Genomic DNA, 16939 nt, shown 5'->3' on the forward strand with positions numbered 1-16939 from the left:
AAGACACCTGCCCTCTGACCCTCCCGAGTCCCCATCCTTGTTGGGATATCTGTTTGTATAAGCTTCTCCTAACTAGGCAATCTAGTGTATTATGGGTTGACAAGTGTAATCGAAGCCTTCCAACCCTGAATCTATGGTTTGGGTCTTGGTTTCTTAGGCCGGCCTTGGCCCAATCTTAGAGGTAAAGTAGACAAGTGCCCTATCAGTTAGCCAAGTGGAAGTTTGCTGATATGACAATGTTTGCTGATATGACAACATTTAGATATTGGAGAAAGATTGGACAAAGGAACAAAGCATTCCTTAGGAGAGTGTGTAAACCTCTTCCTAACAGATGCGTTTTATAATTGTGAGACTGACAGTGTAACAGGCCAAAACATATAATATCTACTACTGTGGGCTTAGACTATTACAAATAGTATCAAAACTAGACACCGAGCGGTGTGCTAGCGAGGACGCTGAGCCCCCAAGGTGGGTGAATTTTGAGATCCTATATATCGGTTGGAGAGGGGAACGAAGCATTCCTTGTAAGGGTGTGAGAACTTCTTCCCAACGGATGAGTTTTAAAACCATAAGACTGACGATGATATGCAACAAGTCAAACTGACAATATTTTCTAGTGGTATGCTTAGAAGACTCATTTCTTGTAAATAAAAGACTAATATCAAGAAATCTATAACCTATGTATCTATAAACTTAAAATTTATTCGTCAATGAAAGATTCACCTTAGAAGTCGAGTGTTCATGCAGTGGAACTAAAAAAATGATGAAGAAAAACAAAGGCATTAAACCAGTAAAAGAAATGTGCTTTATTTTTCACCAATTGCAGGAACTATGACTAACCTCCCACTCTCACCAGTAAAAAAATCTTAGAAATAATGGCACAAAAGTCACCAAGGAGTGAAAAGAAACCACTACAAATTTGAGAAACAGATGAATTATATAAGCCTATTGCAACCAGCAGAAGGTGATTGATTGCTGTAAAAAAAAAAAAAAAGAAGAAGAGAAAGTGAATTCCCATTTTCACCCTGATATACTTATTCCTCAAGATATTGAGTTCCTCCATCTTCTGTGTACTTTTTTAGTCTGTTCTCCCATGTTTTGATGCTGTGATTCATTTTCAGGGGTTTCCAAATTCGACATCTTTGTCAGTTTGCTCAGTTTCTTCCACCCACTGGTCCACGCAGAGCTCTGCTTCTGCTTTGAAACCTTCTCATACTGTCTCTGCAGGCTTTCCATTTCAGTTTGAAGCTCAAGGTACTTTGTCTTCACACTCTCTAGCTCAAATTTCAGTGTGTTTATGTCTTTCTTAGCAGTTGCCCACCCTTCTTGGAATGACTGTGGTGTAGCTTCCAGCAGTGTTTTTCTGTTCGTTACAAGCGTTTGGAACTGCGAATCACTCGCTTCTTTTAGCGACGAGTTCGCAATTGCATTGCTTATCTTTACTTGTTCTGAGAAAAGAACCTGAACCACTACTCGTAATGGAAGCCTTTCGTTTTGTGCTGCGTGCATGCAGGCGTCCATGGACAGCTTCTGGCAGTCCATTACTCGACATAGTCGCTTCCTCTCGTGCTCAGTTAGCGTAGGGTGTGCCTGTCATTTCTAATCATTAGTTCAACACTTCTAGTCCACAAGTTTAGGAAGTTGGTAAGTTCTTTTACCTTAAGATAGGAATCAATAGCTCGGTAAAGCCCGTCGTCACACGTTCGAGCCGATTCTGGCAGAGCTTCAGCCAATACTTGAAACTTTGTCAAGGTAAGGTTTCTATCTCTAGCCACCTCTGTTAGGTAACTATCAACAAGCCTTGCCACCCTCATCTTAGCATTTGGAGCAGTGCCTCTTTGAGATCCATCATTCATATGTTTATCAGAAAACGATTGTCGGCTCGGACTCGAAATCTCGGTCTGTTCTTGAACAAGAAAATGCTCTAGCAGCCTCTGAATAAGATCAACATCATACATTGTATCACTCTTGCTGTAAGATGGGATCAAAAGATCCACAAGTGTAGCTTGTTCAAACTGCATTCCAACTCTTTTCTCCAGCTCAGTGACCAATGCTGGTGCAACTTTCAACATGTTTGCCATTCTAAGTAACTTTAGAAGGAAGCTACAGGAGACACAATCTTTCTGTGGAGGAATGATACTGATCAAGCTCTCGACGATCATGCGTTGATCTTTCGCTTGAATCGTCGAGGGATCTTCCTTATTACCAGCCACAATCATATGAAGCCCACCTTTCCAACTGTTGCTGCCACTGCTCGTGTTACTCGTGGTGCTGGTACTTCCTTCGTCACCAGCACTCGTCGTATCAGTCACCAAACCCGGAAGCCATTTAGACGAATAATGCATAATTGATGATCCAATGAGTTCATATCTCATACCCTTTACTTTAATTGCTGTGATTACTCTAACAAAATGATCAATCCTCAAGATTGAGACATCCTCAAACCACCAATCAGGAGGAACAAGCTGATTCCTGCTAGGACTTGAATCCTTCAAATCATTCCATTTAGGACTACTAGAAACTTTGGGAGGTTTCCCAGTGTAAGCCCATCTAATTCCTTTCGGATTGGCACAAGCTTTCCAAGCGATCGACTCGCTGCATCGTCGCACGATTTGTAGATTCTCAGCCCATGGTGAGAGCTTCTCACAACTTTTCAACACAACTATTGAATCCCTCCATGAAGATAGTACCACATAGCTAAGAAATGCTTCAGTTTTGAATATCAAATTACCCTCCTCCAAATCTTCTGTCATTTCTAGATACTCAGCAGCACATCTAAGGCCAGAGATATTAGCTGCTGTTAAATCAACTGCTATCCCATAGCAAAACTTAGCAGCAAGTTCAAAAGCCTCCGCCCCACCAGGAAGATCATCCAGAACAACCTTATTCAAATCTGGGTCTCTTGATTCATATATGCATCTGTTCATCTTCCCACTTCTAGAAAGAAGAGGATACTTCAAACAAAAGAATCCCATTCAAAATCTCAGATTAAACCCTTGAAAAATCATCACAAAAACAGAGGAGATTATACTACACCTTATGCAAATGGAAGTTCATATCCTCAACTTGTACTAAGAAGTCACTTGGGATATCAGTGGAAACATACCTACAAGAACAACAAACACAAAACCCCCCCCCCCCCCCCCCCAAAACAGAACAAAAGAAGAAAAGGGCATTTACAAAATGTTCATCAGAAGAAGAAGAAGAGACCAAAAATTGAAGCAGAGGGGGGGGTATGATGATGAAAGCGTACCAGGAGTTGCCTCGGAGCTGGAAGCCATCGGTCTTGAGGGCGTGTTTGGCGGAGTGGGGGACGCCATTGGCGTAATCTCGAGCAGCAACGGAGTCGTTCTCAGATTCCCACATGATGATGAAGGGAAATGGAGGGTTTGTGTGTGGGGAAAGTGGGAGGAGAAGGGGGGAAATGGCGGAGGAAGGAGGAGGAGGAGGAGGAGGATATGAAGAAGAGGGGGGAGATGGAAGAAACCCACATGGGATGATTGTTGAATTGTCGGGTTCTTCACTGATTTTTCAGTGGATGAACTTAAGGAACACTTTTTCACAGGCTGTGGAGTGATGGGCTGAGGGTTAGGTGTAGGTGACGGATCATTCTAATTCCATTCTCTTTGCTTTCGTTTTGCATTAATAATGCCTTTTTCTCATTCTCTCTCTCTCTCGGACATGGCCAGGGACCAAGAACAGAGCTAACAACAGAGCAAAGCTCTCTAAGCTAACAGATTTTAGTTAAATGAATATGAAATAAACGTCGTTCAGATGTTCGGGAGCTTATGATACATAGATTCCATGTTGGTCATCTTAATTGAACTATTTGAACGGAATAAGATAAATTGTCAAGTCAGATATTCTCGACAAAAAGGTCAATAGTTCAAAATTTTCACGTAAATTTATTAGTTATAAATGTTTTTTTTTTTTTTTTTTTGGATAATTTAGTTGATAGAAAGCAATTTTGGATTAAGATAGAGAGAGTGGTTGACCATTAGGGTTTAGAAGCAATAATTATTAGGGACAATTTACTCTTTTTTTTTTGTACTCAAAATTTCTCATTATTAGGTGCTACAAAATGCACATGCCTTTGGATTTGGTCTTCTTCGCTGAATGGGTCCTTTTTGTTTTTAATGTTTTTTTTTTTTAATTTTTATAATATACTCTATCATTGATTTTTTATTTTTATTTAGATATACTGTTTTTATGGCTCAATTATAAGAATTCTAAAATTAGACTAACTTTAACTTGAAACATTATTATAACACAGAGTCATTATCCTTTTGTTGTGTCTGTTTGAGTCATGGACCTCGTCCTCTTCCACGTACTCTAGTGGCATGATCTATACCCAACACATTATAAGTAGCATTCAACATAACAATTTATTATCTTTCGTAGGACATACTTGATGGCCAGTACATTAACGGTGGGACCATGAAAATTGAAGATAAGTAGATATGAAAATTGAAGACAAGTAGATAAGGTGACCATGTCATTGGAGAACGTCAGGACATTAGATCTCGGATCTAAATTTCAAATCCTGATATAAATCTTAGACACGAGACATTACAAAAACAGAGTTATTCCTTACCATGTTGGATATTTTCACTCCCCACTTATTCACCACCCGAACACACCCATTTGATTCACATTTTGAAAGATCACATCTTTTGTTTCGTCCAAAAGTAAAAGGGAGATTTTCCTGTTTGGAGATCATTGCTTTAAGAGGTTTGGATTCATTGTCTCATCCTCCTTTTTGCTTATCAACCAACCAACCCAAGATTAAATAATTAAATAATTAAATAATTAAAAATAAAATTAAAAAAAAAAGAATTATGAGTCTATTTTATTAATAAATATATAATTTTCATGTCTTTAAATTGATGGAAAATGATTGAACCTCTCTTATTCCTTTACCCCACAAAGCTTCATACATCATGTCGACAGTGGGTCTCATTTTTCTTCCTCCCTTAAATTATTCAAATATCAATTTTCTTAAATTAATAATTATATTTCATTTAAATTTTAAAAAAGAAATGTTCGATCTCATTATGGGTATGAGAAGTTCGAGTAAATGAATAATACATAACCGAGATCATATCCAAATGAGAGCGATTCAACTAATTTTACAAAAAAAAAACGTGCTAAAATAACTCGTGTTGGTCTGTGGGGATAATTTTCATACCTCAATTTAATTTTAATTTTTATAAAATAATTATGTAAATATTACGTAAATTAATATTATTATGATAAAAATAATTATTTATATCACATCAAAACATTCTAAATGTTCAACTCATGGAATAAATGCTAGGAAGAATGACGTTTTTTTTTTTAAATATCTTCTAAGATATATATATATATATATATTAAATATTTAATAATAAGATAGGCTTTAATTTATGATAAAATGGCATTAAAAACACAATTGATAATGAATTTGAAACATACTATTATTAATTTAAATAATAATTGTGTTGGCCCAATAGCGACGTGGATAAGGAAGGAGGGACCCTTGATTGGTGGCGTTTGTGGGTGAGAATATGTTTCCCATTCCTCACCCGCATTCATATTTTATTTTATATATTATTTTTTTCATCTTATACTAATAATTCTTATATTTAATAATTATTCATTTTTTTTTATTTTGTTTAATTATGAGGAATTTTGTTTATGAGGGTATGGGTCGAATTAAAATAATTTTTAAATTAAACTCAATTATTCGTAAATTTTTTAATAAAAATAACTTATTAAATTAACTAAAAAAAATTATTTTTATTAAAAATAAAATATTAGTTCTTAATTTACCACTCAATTTTAATATATATTTTTAAAAATTACATGAATTAATTCAGGGAGTCGTGCTAAAATAAATAATAAAATTATATGTATATATAATTTAAGCAAAACTGTATTTTTTTTAAATTAAAAATAAATTCGAATACCTTTGGTTCAACCCAATTAGTTTTAAAGGAACTCATAAACCAAACCTAATCTATAAAATTTTTACTTATATGAACCCGACCTGACCCAAATAAATTCATAACCCAACCCAAATCATATTTATAGAGTTGGATCGGGTTGATCGAATTTTTTGGGTCATCAAATTTTTTTAACACTCTTATAACGAACCTAAAATTTATCGAAACTAAACACAGCTTAACTTTAAAACCAAAATACAATCGTGAACGTAAACGTTTGTATAAATGATTCTTCTCAAACCAATGAAGATATCTTAAGAACGTAAAAAGTTTAGATCTGGTCGTGATTCTTAATACGTAAGATAATGAAAAGAAAACACGTCTAGATGAGTGAGAAAGAACAAAAGAAGGATCGACTGAGAAGATCGATGAACAGCTCTATCCCGATGCACGAGGGTTTAGGTTTAGAAGTGTACAAAAGTGGATGAAGATGAAGCAAAAATGGGTGGTGGGAAATGGAGCCTTGTTGCCTTCTTCATCTTCTTCCCACATGCTTCTCTCCCTTTTACGTTAGGGTTTGGCTTGGCATCATATATCACCATTCATCTTCATTAATTAATTATTTTAAAAAACAATCATAAGATCCTAAAGTTAGGATACTAAAAAAAATTAAATGATCCAACAATTTATAAGATTTATATAGATTTTGAATTTGGATTTGATATCGGAACGCGTTTTAAACGGTTTATGAATCCAATCCAATCTATACGGTTCGAGTTAAGTGATGAATTTATTTGGGTTGAGTTGGGTTCAAAAAAGCGAATAAATAAATATTTTACGAACTAATATTTTACTTTTATTAAAAATAAAAATTTGAATAAATGATCCAAACGAGCTGAACTAACCCAACAAAAAAAAATTAAGGTTGGTTCAAGTTGTTTGAGTTGAAAAAATTATTACATATGGACTGGGTGTAAAAGTGTCTCAACCCAATCCATAAGACTACATTTGAACGAGAGTGATCATGAAAACGTAAAATTATAGTTAATACATGTTTTAAAAGAATTGATAGTCACTACCCATAAAACAAAATGTATATTGTTCGATGGTTTAATCATTAGAGCTCCAAAGTTAATCGTGTTTAATTTGGAGATTTTTCGTAAAAAAACACATAAGTGAAAACAAAACATGCTGAAAGGACTCTGTTATGTTGTGGGTAGCCTTCACTCTTATAAGTCGTTTATGAAATATAGGTAACATGGTCATGTCGTAAGGTATGTAGGAGATGCTAGAGCTATTAGCGTCGACTCCCGATTCCAAAACCTAGTATGATTCATGAGCACAGATGTTACCAATCAATTATTGACCTAAAAAAAATAGTTTATTCTAAAATAAAATAAAAAAATATTGATAATTAAAGTGACATTTTTGTTGGGAAATATTTGGTTGTATTAGGCCTACAATGGATATTGAGTATATTCGAATGGAAGCTATGTTGGGTGAAAAATAGACATTTTATAAACAGAGGAAAGAGACTCCACAAGCAATTTTGTTGTTTTATATAATATGTTGCTCAAAATTAATATATTTTTTTTAAATTATTATTTATTTAAAAATATTTGAATTAAAGACAAAAACACGCTGAAATAACTTTGGGCCATCCGAAGCCCACAAGAACATTGGGCCATCCGCGAGCCCACGCTTGATAAATTAATTTGAAGGCCCAATTTCTATGCCAATGGCCCAATACATCTTTCTGGGCCTTATTGTGTTTCAGCCCAATTAAAGGTAATTATGATTAAGAACCTCTAAACATAATATATAATCATTAAACTCTCTATCTAATTAATTGTGTTTCAATTAATTATTTTTGTACGATTAAATTAAAAGTTTAGTCTTAACAACGTATTTATTTTATCTATAAACTTTAAAAATATGTTTAAGCTAGCAGATATCGTCCGCTTTGACCTGTTACATATCGTTGTTGGTCTCACAGTTTTAAAATGCGTCCTATTAGAGAGAGGTTTCCACACTATTATAAGGAATTATTCGTTCCGTCTCCAACCAATATGAGATCTCACCATTAGAATTTAAATTTAGATTAAAACTTCAAAAATTTCAAACAATAGGTCAATCATTTCAAAGTTTTAGAGACGGGTTTTCAACTTAGTTTCCAATCGGCCAACCGGTTAAATGATTTTTAAGTTAAGTAAATTTTAATATGTAATTCTCTAGAACACATACAACCAGTACAAAATTATCAGTCACATTATAACAGTAAAGGCATTGATTCCATTATAAATTTTTTGAACTGTTTATTAGGGAAAAAAAACACTAAAATTGGGCAAAAAATAATTATTAGTTACAAGAACATTCATGAACATGATTTGTTGTAGCCTGTGCTGCTTCATCCATCTTCCTCATCTTCACCTCATCCAGAACATTCTTAGCCCACTCCGAAAAGTACGTTCTATTATATCTGCTTACATTATCAAATAAAAAACGTATTAAAGGAAAACTCTAAACAGCACAATATATCTGCTAGCGGTGGGCTTAAGTCGTTACAAATGGTATCAGAGCCAGACATCAGACTATGTGCTAGTGAGAAGGCTGACCTTGTAGGAGGTAGACACAAGACGGTGTACCAGCAAGTACGCTGGCCCCAAAGGAGGTTGATTGTGAGATCTCACATTGGTTAAGGAGGAAAAAAATAAATACCCTAAGGATGTGGAAACCTCGGGAAGCTTGTTAAACCAAAAAAGAACAAATATATGCTAGCCGTGGACTTGGGTCGTTACAAGATATATTATAAAGATTAAGAGGTGAATAGAGACTTGACATGAAAATTTAACAATGAAAGTAGAACGATGTTGAACACGAAAAGGGAAAGGAACGTACCCGATGGTGCCACCTTTGAAAATCGACATGCAGCGACGATCGTCTTCATTATAGGGACAGGTTAAGCCATGAGGGTCTCTCCAAGCACCTTGATGCCTCATTCCAGACCAGCTTGCCATCCATTGGTACACAAACTGGCCAATGCCTGCAAGTTTAAGCCAACCTTTTGGGAAGAACTCCATTACACTGCTGTTTCTATCCATTAGAAACATGTTTGTCAGCTGTGCTCCATGTGGGGACACCAATATGTCTGTCTTCCCCATTAAACTCACCTACAAACACACAAAATTTCACTTCCCGAGCTCGATGTATCGGTGTTCGTAAGTTGAATTGGATGAAGGAACAATACCTGCTCACAAAATGTGAGATTATTAGAATGAGCCACCCTAAGTTTACAACCGGCGACTTTAGCGCATTCCGCCCCAAAAATCTCCACCACCGCCGTCTCATTCTTAAACGACCTAGCCCCGGTTCTCATGAACAACGTCATCCCAACCGTCGCCACTGATGGCTCCGGTGAGGTGAAGTTGCAAAACAATCTAGCCTTGCATCTCATGAGATCATAAGTCTCCATCCGGCGCTGCCTCGACATTCCGCCCTCGTTGTGCCTCATCACCACCGCCTTCTCGAAGCAAACCGGCTGCCCCTCGCCGATACCCTCAAAAGCTTCGATCTTTGGCGGCCCGCCGAATGTCACCTCCATTATTGTCCTAACCCATGTCTCCATCTTCAACCTCAACTCCCCCCAATGGTACAGTATCCATCTCTCTGGGATTTCACACTTTCCTATTGAAACGTAAATTCATATCCTTCAGTAAAAATGATACATAATATTACGACATAATCTTCCCCTCTTAATTTATGAGCGGATCGAGAACCCTCATAAAAAAAAATTAACATACAAAAAATCGAATTAAACAGATATCTCTAATTTTTCGGTGAATTAAATTTTAATTCTTTGCAACAAAACTTAAAATTTAAGCAAAAAATTGACCAAATATGAATATATATATAGATTTTGATGATCAGTTTGAAATGGGTACCTTGAATTTGGTGCCAAGCAACGAAGGGCATGAGAGCGGACAAGCCGTGCCAAATATTATCATAATTATAATGATTATAAGACACAAAGCTCAGGCCTCTCATCACCGTGGCATTTTCCGGCAGTGTTTCCGGCCAGGCGACGGCGTAATAGTTCCAAGAGCCGTCGTGGGTGTCGTTGCCTTTAAGGCATAACAGCCGGGCATCGCCGTCAGCAGCCGGAGAGGGGAATTGCTGGAATTGAACCTCGCCGTCCTCGTGAATGTCATACATGGAGCTCATGAACCACGTGTGGCCCTCGAGGGGTTTGTGGGAGTAACGCAAGTCTTTGAGGGGAAGGAAGGTGACGGAGCGGCGGAGCTTGGCGGCGGCGGAAGAGGAGGAGGAGGGGTTTTGTGGGGGCGGAAGGACATGGCGGTGGAGGGATTGGATGTGGAAGAAGATGAAGAGGACGGCGGAGATGGAGAGGAGATAGATGAAGAGCTTTGGAGAGAAGAGGATGGAGGTTGTTCTTTGATGTGGCTTAGAGGTGTGGGAAGGTTTAACCATGGCGGTGGCGGTGGTGGTGGTGGTGGTGGTGGCGGCGGCGGCGGCGGTGGTGGTGGTTTGATTTTCTCTCTCTCAAAATGATAATGGGAATTTTGAGTTTCTCTCTCTTCCCCCACTACTTTAAGTTGTAATGGAAATGTGAGGAGGAATTCAACTTTTAGACTCCAAAGTAAAGAGATTTGTCATTGAATTGAGTTCCCATTAGTCAATTATATAATATATAAACCTAATTTAACGTCGTAATGATATCCACCGAACTGGGTAGAGACCGAAAAGTCTATCTCATTTATGTTCCCGTCTCTTATTTTCATCTCCGTCCAATTCTCTATTTACTTTCACTAGAATTATGACGGAGAATTCGTAGGATTCAAATTAGTTGTATAGAATTTTTCTTCATAAATAGCCGGGCAAGTACTTAGGTTGGGTTGAGGGTCGGGACATGGAGAGAAATATGGTTCCACCCTCAACCCTGTTTAGCTAACGACTACAAATCTCTCTCAAGAAAATTTCTTGAATTTTAAGTAAAGTATGCTTAACCGTGAAGTTCTTATGATTAAGCCACAAAAAAGAAAGGTGCACCTTGTTGGCATACGTACTAACTTTCATTTTCTTTTTCTTAGTCATCTTATTCTATATATATATATATATATATATATATATATATATATATATATCGATTAGACATAAAATCGAAAATCGAAAAAATTAATGAAAACTTTTTCGTTGAGATCTTTCAAAATGTATATATTATTTAATTTTGTGGATTTCAAGTGGGATTCACATGTATTGTTCAATACAATTAATGACTATTTTATTTTAGTATAAAAATTGAAGCTTTACAAATAAATAAATAAATAAATGGGCTACCTTCAAAAATATATTATGTAGAGAACTAAAATATATATATATATATATATATATATATATATATATATATATATATATATATATATATATATATATATATATATATATATATATATATATTTAGAATATACGCATTAATTTTAATTTTATATCTAATAACTCAGTTAATTAATTAAACAGTTTTAAAGGTAAGTAATTTATAAATATTTAAAATATAAAATTAAAAATTGGATAATATTTTAATTAAATCTGATGGATTAAAATATAGTTTTGATTGAGAAGTTGGTCACACTCAACGTAAGAGTAAATGGGTTGAGATCCCAAAGCAATTTGCAAAAAAAAGGTGAAGGTTTTGAGTAATTTTGGGGCATTCCCCATTTTTAAGCAACAATATATTAATTATTCATATAATTTATTGCATAAACTTTTTTTTTTTTTTTTAAATTTGTTTAAAAAGTGTATTTTTTAACTTAATCTTCATCATTTAGCTAAATTTTTAAAGTTAAATTAGTAAATATTATATTTTATATAAATTTCAATTATATTCTTCGATGTTCACACCTTTTTATTTAAAGTTTTGATATTAAAAAAAATAAAATTATAAAAGTATCTAAGAAACGAGAAAAAAAAATATAAAAAATAAACGAATGGTTGAATCATAAGTTAAAATAGAAAAGAGAGGGAAAATCAAAAAGTTGATTTATAAGGTGTAAATATATCATTTTTGTCTATATATTAGGGTTAATTTTTTTTTTTATTAATACTATTTTTGAAAGTTTATAAGTATTTTAACATTTTTTTAACTTTCAATACATTTTTTTAACAAAATAATAAGAAAATGATAAATAAAAGATTATTTATTATTATTATTATTATTTGTTAAAAAACTATTTTTAATTTTAAGAATATTATTAAAAAAATTTGCTCGGTAGAAGAGAAGCTTTTAAAAAGTTAGTTTAAATTTATGTCTAATAAATCTTTAAACTTTTACATTTGTATCTAATCCGTTTATAAATTTTAATATATATATATTATATATAAAAGTTTTTAAACGTCCAATAATAATTTTAAACTTGAAAATTGTCAAACCGGGCCATGAACAATGGTCCAAAGCATAATACAAAAAAATTTAAATTATATTAACGAATATATTAGAAATATAATTAAAATTTGTGTTAGATAGATTATTAAACTTTCAATTTTGTATACAATATAATTATTCTCATAAATTTATTTGATAAAGATGTTTGAGTCTATTCTTCTCACAATTTTTTTAACAACTAGATTCTAGAAACTCACTACACAGAAATAAAGTAACACTATACATCTCGAATTTAAGTTAGGATTTGAATTCAAAACTTAATACTCAAATATGCTCGAACATGATTTGAATTCAAAGCTAAATACTTGAACGGTCCTATATATTTTGATATGCCCGTACCTACCTGTATAGTTCAAGTGAATCTTATGATTGAGCCTAGTACACACATACAAGAATTAGCTAGAATGGAGCGGCAATGGAAATTGATGGGCTTTGACAACATTTCCCAAGAGAAGAAGCATCCAAACCCAACCCACATGCCCATTCTAAGCTTTGGTTCCTTCTATTTGGAACATGTATGTCATTCAATGCCCCTTCAACAAACATAAAAGGTTTTAAACCTGAACTGTTAAAAGGAGTCTGTTAGACCAGATACAAATTCCACTCTGGCTCTTTGCATACTTATCTCAATGGTTCATTTGTATGGATCAAGATAATTCATGCTTCAAAATCATGAAATCCTCGTTTCTAATTTAATGAAGATTTTAAAAACCTGAACTGTTAAAAGGAGGAAAAAATGTGATACAATTTAATGAATTATGAGAATCAGACACAGAAGAGCTCCATCAACAAGAAGAAACACATAATCGCCATGAATAAGAACCAATGAAACAAATTATATCAGACGAAAGAATAAAAGAAGATAGTATAGAGTCCATCCCAAACTGTGAAAGATACACAAAAAAAATAAAAAATAAAAACAAAAGAAAAAACGAAATATAATGTACTCAGTAAGCAACTACGAAGTAAATCACTCAGATACAGAGAGAACAGAGACTAATCCATATCAAATCAAACAGCTCTCAGATCATCAAAACGATGGCGTACAGCACAGCGGCCACAGATCCGAACATCGAGAGAGAGATCGAAGCGGCGGCGTTACCAGACGGAGCCGGAGCGTCTGCTGGAGGAGAGGATATCGACGATGGAGACGGAGAAGGAGAAGGAGACAGAGACGGAGAAGCAGCAGGAGGAGATGGCGGAGACTGCAAAGATGCCGGAGTAGGCGCAGCAGCAGGAGAGGATTTCGGCGACTCGACAGACGGAGAAATCGACGGAGCCTTAGACGGCGATTTAGTCGGAGACAATGACGGAGATGCCGACGGCGATTGCGCGATTGAGGAAACGATCAACATCGCCACCATAACCATCACCACAAAACCTCTAATCGCCATTTCTGTAAATTGAAATATTCACCGGGAGAATACAAAGAATCTAGAGAGAGAAATACAGGAAAATGAAGAAATCAAGAGAGAGAAAGTGAGTTCTGGGTTTAAACCAGTAGCAGAGAGGAAGTATATATAGAACAAAAAAACACAGTGGGAGTCCGATGAGTCAAAGCTAGATTCACGCCAGCCGTTGGATCGGACTATGATGAACGGCGGATACAAATCCGAAATTCAAGGTTGGCGTAATGATGACTGTAGCCAATCATACCCAAAAGAGGCGGTTATTTATTTACTTTCCTTTTATTGCGTGAAGAATCCTAGCTGGACTGGCTTGGGCTTTCTGCGGCACGGGTCCACCATAACGATACAGTTGTGAATTGATCTAAAACGTCCACGTGGACGCTCTGATTACCTGGATTTTGAAGGGATTAATTTTAATATTAATTAAATACTCAGATACGACAATTTGTAACGGTCTTAAAAACTTTGGGCTGGGACATGACCGTTAAAAAGGGCGTTACAGCCTGGATCCGGACTGGCAGGGTGGGCCCCACAAGGTCTAAATATGTAAATAAAGTTATTTATTGAGAATATGAAAAGAGAAATTATTTAATGATTTATATATTTTTATTTGGTATGTAATAATTATAAATGTGAAACTGAAACAGATAGGATTTCCGTTTCAGCTACCGTTTTTGTATTTTACTTCAAATTTACGTTATTTTCCAATAAAATTATAATAAATAAAAGTATATTTTAAAATTAGTAATAAATTATATGGGTTTTAATTCAACCAAAATTAATTTTAGGGAAAATTAACTAAAATTAATTTTAGGGGAAACTCGTGAATGAACATACCTATTATAACAGCCAAATTCCAGCAAATATCGTCTGTTTTGATTCGTTATGTATCATCGTGAGTCTCACAGATTTAAATAAGGAAAGAATGTTTTGTTCCCCTCTCCAACCGAGGAGCGATCTCACAATCCACCCCTTAAGGCCCAACGTCCTTATTGGCACATCGCCCGGTACCTGACTCTGATACCAATTGTAACAGCCCAAGCTCACTGCTAGCAGATATTGTTTGTTTTAGCTCGTTATGTATCGTTGTCAACTTCATAGATTTAAAATGTGTCTACTAAGCAAAGGTTTCCACGGCCTTAAAAAATACGTTAAGTTTTTAGAAATTTTTAGGTTAAAAAAATATGAAAAAGAATGTTGAACTACCCTCAATAAATGTTTTACTAAAGTTAAAAGGAGAAGGCATTATGTTGTGAGGCTTCCCTTTTTCTTTATACCTAAATTCTCTCTTTTTGGTTCAAACTCACATGATTTAACGTTCAACAAAACCATGCTTTCCATGCCCATTGAATTTTTCACTCGGCCTTATATACCACCACAATTTTTTCGATGAAATTTTTTTGTTAAAATAATTCTTATAAGGGTGTGAATATCTCTTCTTAGTACTGCGTTTTAAAATTGTGAGGCTGATAATTATACGTAATGAGCTAAAACGAATAGTATCTACTAGCGGTGGGCTTGAACAGTTACAAATAGTATCAAACTCAGACACTAGGCAGTGGGCTAGCGAGGACACTAGCCCCCAAGTGGGTGGATTGTGCGATCCCACCTTGGTTAGAGAGATGAAAGAAACATTTCTTATAGGGTGTGAAACCTCTCCCTAGTAAACACGTTTTAAAATCATGAAGCTGACAATGATATGTAACGGGTCAAAATAAACAATATTTGTCACCAATGGGTTTGAATTGTTGCAAAAATACTCATAAACTTTGCATTTTGTCTCGAAAATGCTAAATTTTCAAATGTTTCGTTAATACTAACCGTATGAAGACGAAAGTTGACAAATGCTGAATTATGAGAATTTAATCAAATAATTAAAACAAAACCAAATTCACGCAGCCACAATAATTAAACAAATTTTTGGATACAAATTCCAACAAATTAAAATAGCTTCACAAGCAATCAAAACAGCATCCAAGAAGCAGCTACCATGGCCATAACCATAGACCAAGAGTATGAAAAGCTGTTCATGGTGGCAGCATTCACCCCCGGCGGTGGAGAGGCAGTAGGCTCGGAGGACGGGGGATGCACGTGGCCCTCATGCCCGTTAGCAACGTAAACGAGCAGCAGCACCGCCACCACGAAGCTGAGAACTGCCGAGGGACGAGCTGCCATTGTTAAGAAGACGAAGAAATTAGATGGCAAGGGAGAAGACTTTGAGGGCCTAATGAACCTTTGTGGATAGATGTATATATAAGCTCTAATCCAATGGAGGATTTATTTTTTAATGAGCCCGCTTATAATTTTTAATTTTTTTAATGACAATCAAGCGTTATAAAGACAAATTATTTAATAAAACCAACACGAGTAATATTTTGTGAGATCCCATGTCGGTTGGAGAGGGAAATAAAACATTCTTTATAAAGGTACATAAGTCTCTCCCTAGTAGACACGTTTTAAAACTGTGAGACTGACGGTGATACATAACGGGCTAAAGTAGACACTCTTTGCAACAGTGGGCTTGAGCTATTATAAATTATATTAGACAGATACAATTTGACATACACTTGTTTTCGAGCTGAATGTTAATTTGAGCATAACTCAACTCATTTGAACAGTAGAGACTATAAACCTTTTATATATATAAATAAAAGTATGTATATAAATATAAAAATCTTAATCCCATTAATTAAAAAGAATATTTGGGTTATGATAAAGTCAAAATTGAGTAGTTTATGCTCCACCAGTAAGGCACAACAGTTGTCATATTCTTTATGTAAATAATTCTAATTATTTATTTCAACTAAAAAATTATCATAATTTATTATTATTATTATTATTTAAAAATAATGGTTGAGAATTATTTTCATAGAAATTGGTGAACTATATATAATATAATTTAACTCAATCTCTATGTATTTTTTTTTTAATTAAATTGAAATTATTGATTTTTGATTAAGCTAATAATTGTTGAATTAATAAGTTTAGAATAATAATCCAATATTTTTTTAAAAAATGGCATGAAACTTGAGTTTAGAGTATGTTGTTTCCATGTCTTTCACAAATATCTATCTTATTCTAAAATTTTAATTTTAATTTTAAGTTGGTAAAGTGTATTGTTTTTTCTATCTTGATGACAACGGCACCGT

General features: G+C 34.7%; 3 protein-coding genes across 4 annotated transcripts; all 3 read right to left on the reverse strand.

Annotated features, from left to right (window-relative positions):
- Window positions 1-782: 782 nt before the first annotated feature.
- On the reverse strand, window positions 783-3740 carry LOC111799941 (root phototropism protein 3). Of its 2 annotated transcripts, XM_023683483.2 has the most exons (4): window positions 3254-3739; window positions 3037-3106; window positions 1659-2954; window positions 783-1590 (listed from the first exon to the last, which is right to left on the reverse strand). In XM_023683483.2, the coding sequence occupies exons 1-4, from the start codon at window positions 3364-3366 to the stop codon at window positions 1042-1044; spliced, it is 2028 nt and encodes a 675-aa protein (XP_023539251.2). In that variant the 5' UTR covers window positions 3367-3739; the 3' UTR covers window positions 783-1041. The 2 variants fall into 2 exon arrangements, with proteins under 2 accessions (XP_023539251.2, XP_023539243.2); XM_023683475.2 differs by having other exon boundaries at window positions 3037-3740.
- A 4441-nt stretch (window positions 3741-8181) lies between these two features.
- On the reverse strand, window positions 8182-10560 carry LOC111801789 (uncharacterized). Its single transcript, XM_023685948.2, has 4 exons — window positions 9866-10560; window positions 9172-9608; window positions 8823-9094; window positions 8182-8403 (listed from the first exon to the last, which is right to left on the reverse strand). The coding sequence occupies exons 1-4, from the start codon at window positions 10410-10412 to the stop codon at window positions 8283-8285; spliced, it is 1377 nt and encodes a 458-aa protein (XP_023541716.2). The 5' UTR covers window positions 10413-10560; the 3' UTR covers window positions 8182-8282.
- Window positions 10561-13172: 2612 nt separating this feature from the next.
- LOC111802497 (uncharacterized) lies at window positions 13173-13880 on the reverse strand. The gene has a single exon (XM_023686895.2). It carries the CDS (start codon window positions 13773-13775, stop codon window positions 13404-13406), a length of 372 nt encoding a protein of 123 aa, XP_023542663.2. The 5' UTR covers window positions 13776-13880; the 3' UTR covers window positions 13173-13403.
- Window positions 13881-16939: the final 3059 nt, after the last annotated feature.

Source organism: Cucurbita pepo, chromosome 1 (genome assembly GCF_057944985.1).
Source record: "Cucurbita pepo subsp. pepo isolate OVF chromosome 1, ASM5794498v1, whole genome shotgun sequence".
NCBI lineage: Eukaryota > Viridiplantae > Streptophyta > Magnoliopsida > Cucurbitales > Cucurbitaceae > Cucurbita > Cucurbita pepo.

What these genes read in the sequence shown, in the direction of transcription:
- LOC111799941 (XM_023683475.2), bottom strand. Translation starts at nt 3,366, where the DNA reads ATGTGGGAATCTGAGAACGACTCCGTTGCTGCTCGAGATTACGCCAAT. An exon ending in TGAACTTCCATTTGCATAAG is followed by an intron (nt 2,955 to 3,036) that starts GTGTAGTATAAT and finishes TTTTGTTTGAAG; the next exon opens with TATCCTCTTCTTTCTAGAAG. An exon ending in CTATTGATTCCTATCTTAAG is followed by an intron (nt 1,591 to 1,658) that starts GTAAAAGAACTT and finishes TAGAAATGACAG; the next exon opens with GCACACCCTACGCTAACTGA.
- LOC111801789 (XM_023685948.2), bottom strand. Translation starts at nt 10,412, where the DNA reads ATGGTTAAACCTTCCCACACCTCTAAGCCACATCAAAGAACAACCTCC. An exon ending in TGCTTGGCACCAAATTCAAG is followed by an intron (nt 9,609 to 9,865) that starts GTACCCATTTCA and finishes ACGTTTCAATAG; the next exon opens with GAAAGTGTGAAATCCCAGAG. An exon ending in ATCTCACATTTTGTGAGCAG is followed by an intron (nt 9,095 to 9,171) that starts GTATTGTTCCTT and finishes GTGTGTTTGTAG; the next exon opens with GTGAGTTTAATGGGGAAGAC.
- LOC111802497 (XM_023686895.2), bottom strand. Translation starts at nt 13,775, where the DNA reads ATGGCGATTAGAGGTTTTGTGGTGATGGTTATGGTGGCGATGTTGATC.